At 38.1% G+C, this 2141-nt stretch overlaps 1 protein-coding gene across 6 annotated transcripts in view; it reads right to left on the reverse strand.

Moving 5' to 3' along the window:
- LEMD1 (LEM domain containing 1) overlaps positions 1-2141 on the reverse strand; it is a 27712-nt gene that overhangs the window by 15516 nt on the left and 10055 nt on the right. For all 6 annotated transcript variants that reach the window (XM_072425022.1, XM_072425056.1, XM_072425047.1 and 3 more), the window contains exon 4: positions 825-913. In XM_072425022.1, the coding sequence (XP_072281123.1) occupies positions 825-913 (89 nt within the window). The remainder of the gene's footprint in view (positions 1-824; positions 914-2141) is intronic.

Consider the following 2141-nt stretch of genomic DNA (forward strand, 5'->3'; position numbering starts at 1 on the left):
GAGTGTGCAGTGGACAGCACCGACCTGAGTTACATCCCCGGTGTCTCCGTCAGAGATTTTGAGCTATAAGCTGCTGACCTGAAGGCTTCAGACATGTGGGTGAATAAGTTCAAGTCACTGAATGAAGATTTGGAAAGACTTGCACGACAGCAAGCAGAGTTGGTGAGCAAACACAAGTGGAGAGAAATGAAAAAAACTTCAACACGCGGACCAGCTGATTGTCAAAACTTGGAACGCGCTTCCCGTCACATACCACACACTGCAGCGTGAGTATTGCTGTACTGACAATGTTTGGCTCTACGTATGCATGTGAGCAGTCTTTCTCACATCTAAAAAACATTAACACCAACCTACGATCATGTTTAACGGATGGAAGTCTCAACGCCTGCAAGAAAGTTAACCTCACAACGTATCAACCAGACTACAAAGCCATCAACAAAACCATGCAGCACCAGAAGTCACATTAAAGGTAAGTACTTTATTCATTCATTCATTGGTTAGCAACAGCATAACATAAAATGCACACATTTACTTGGATTTAGTTTTAAACATATTGTATGGCTCTCACCGAATTACATTTTAAAATATGTGGTGTTTATGGCTTTCTCAGCCAAAAATGTTCCTGACTCCTGCTCTAGTCATACAGTAAGCATTTCAAAGAGGTCATACAGGAGGTTCCCAAACTATACAAATGCTGTATATAAAATAAATGTGCTTAATATTAATAACATTATACCACAAAAATAGGTTATAGTTTTTAAACATAGGGGAACTAGGAGACGTTTTTTTTAAACATATTAAAATTTTACAAAAAAGCAACTTACATTTGTATGGTTGTAGTTGTTCAAAATAGCACCATTCTCTTCATCTTTTACTCCATTACTTAGTCCCATTGAGTTATTACATTGAGAACCTTTAGAAAAACATGGAAAGTGGTAACATCACAGAAAGGCTAGATAATAAATCATTTTTTTCATCACAATGTAACAAATCAAATTATTTGAGGTCTTTATGTAGACAGCAAGTGAAAAACATGCACGTATATTCACTCTATCTAAAAAAAAGTCCAGTTATTTACTTTATTAACCCTATTTCCTCCAGTTTTTAATATAATCTCAACTGCTATCATACAGGGTTACAGAAAACATTGTAATATAAACAGAAGAGCTGTAATGCAAGTAAGTACCCAGGTAACATGAACAGAATGACATAAATAACATTTATTAAAACCGAGGAAGTGTACTTCTAATAAACATGGTGACCCCTGGATGACAGTCTAATTGGAGTGGGAGGCTAGTGGTCTCTAGAACAGGATGACCATTTTAGCGGATTACCAATGGCCAACAAACTGATTTACACCCAAATATAGAAAAGAAAGACTTTGCCCAGGAAATTAACAACAAAAAAAAACTCTTAGGGCAAGGACCAAAGTCTACCTAAAAGTAAGTTCAATGGTACACCTCTGGGACCAGTTCCAGAAACCCAGATGATGGGTTAGAAAAACAACTTCAGGTTCAAGGTCCATTCACATTTTGACAATTACTGAAGAAAAAGGGTACATGGAAAACCTATCACCAGTATTGCAACAGAGCCAGGACTAGTGCCAGAACTTTGGCTAAGTAGAGGCCAACGTTAAGGATCATAGATTGATATTCAGAGGGCACAAGAGCAAAACCAAAGGTTTGGTTGGTAGGCAGGTGAGAGGGGGTCTGTAAGAATGCTCATGCTCGCTTGTAAGACCCAAGACTAGCAGAGCCTGGTTCAAAACAATCAGCCATTGCCGATTGAAAAAAAAAAAAATCACAGCAAAAACTAAAACTTGCTGGTCGAGAGAACGGTTAAGAGAGGTTTTACCGCAAAGGGTTGTCTGCTGTAAGGCAAAGATACATTTTTTTATCCATTTGTGTGCCTGTGGCTAAGGTAACGGTTCTTTTTTTTTCAATTCTTTTAGTTTTTGTTTCACCATCATGGTAGTCTATTTTCATTTTTTTGCCATATTTCAATAGTGTTGTTTAACCTCCTGGGCGGTAACCCCGAGTTTGACACAGGGTAGAAAAAAAGATGCTAAAAGCGGTAACTCCGAGTCACACTGGGGGTAGGTAAACCAATGGGAAAAAAACAGTAATTCGAGTCTTACCTGA

This window comes from Pyxicephalus adspersus, chromosome 1 (assembly GCF_032062135.1).
Source record: "Pyxicephalus adspersus chromosome 1, UCB_Pads_2.0, whole genome shotgun sequence".
In the NCBI taxonomy this organism is placed as follows: Eukaryota; Metazoa; Chordata; class Amphibia; order Anura; family Pyxicephalidae; genus Pyxicephalus; species Pyxicephalus adspersus.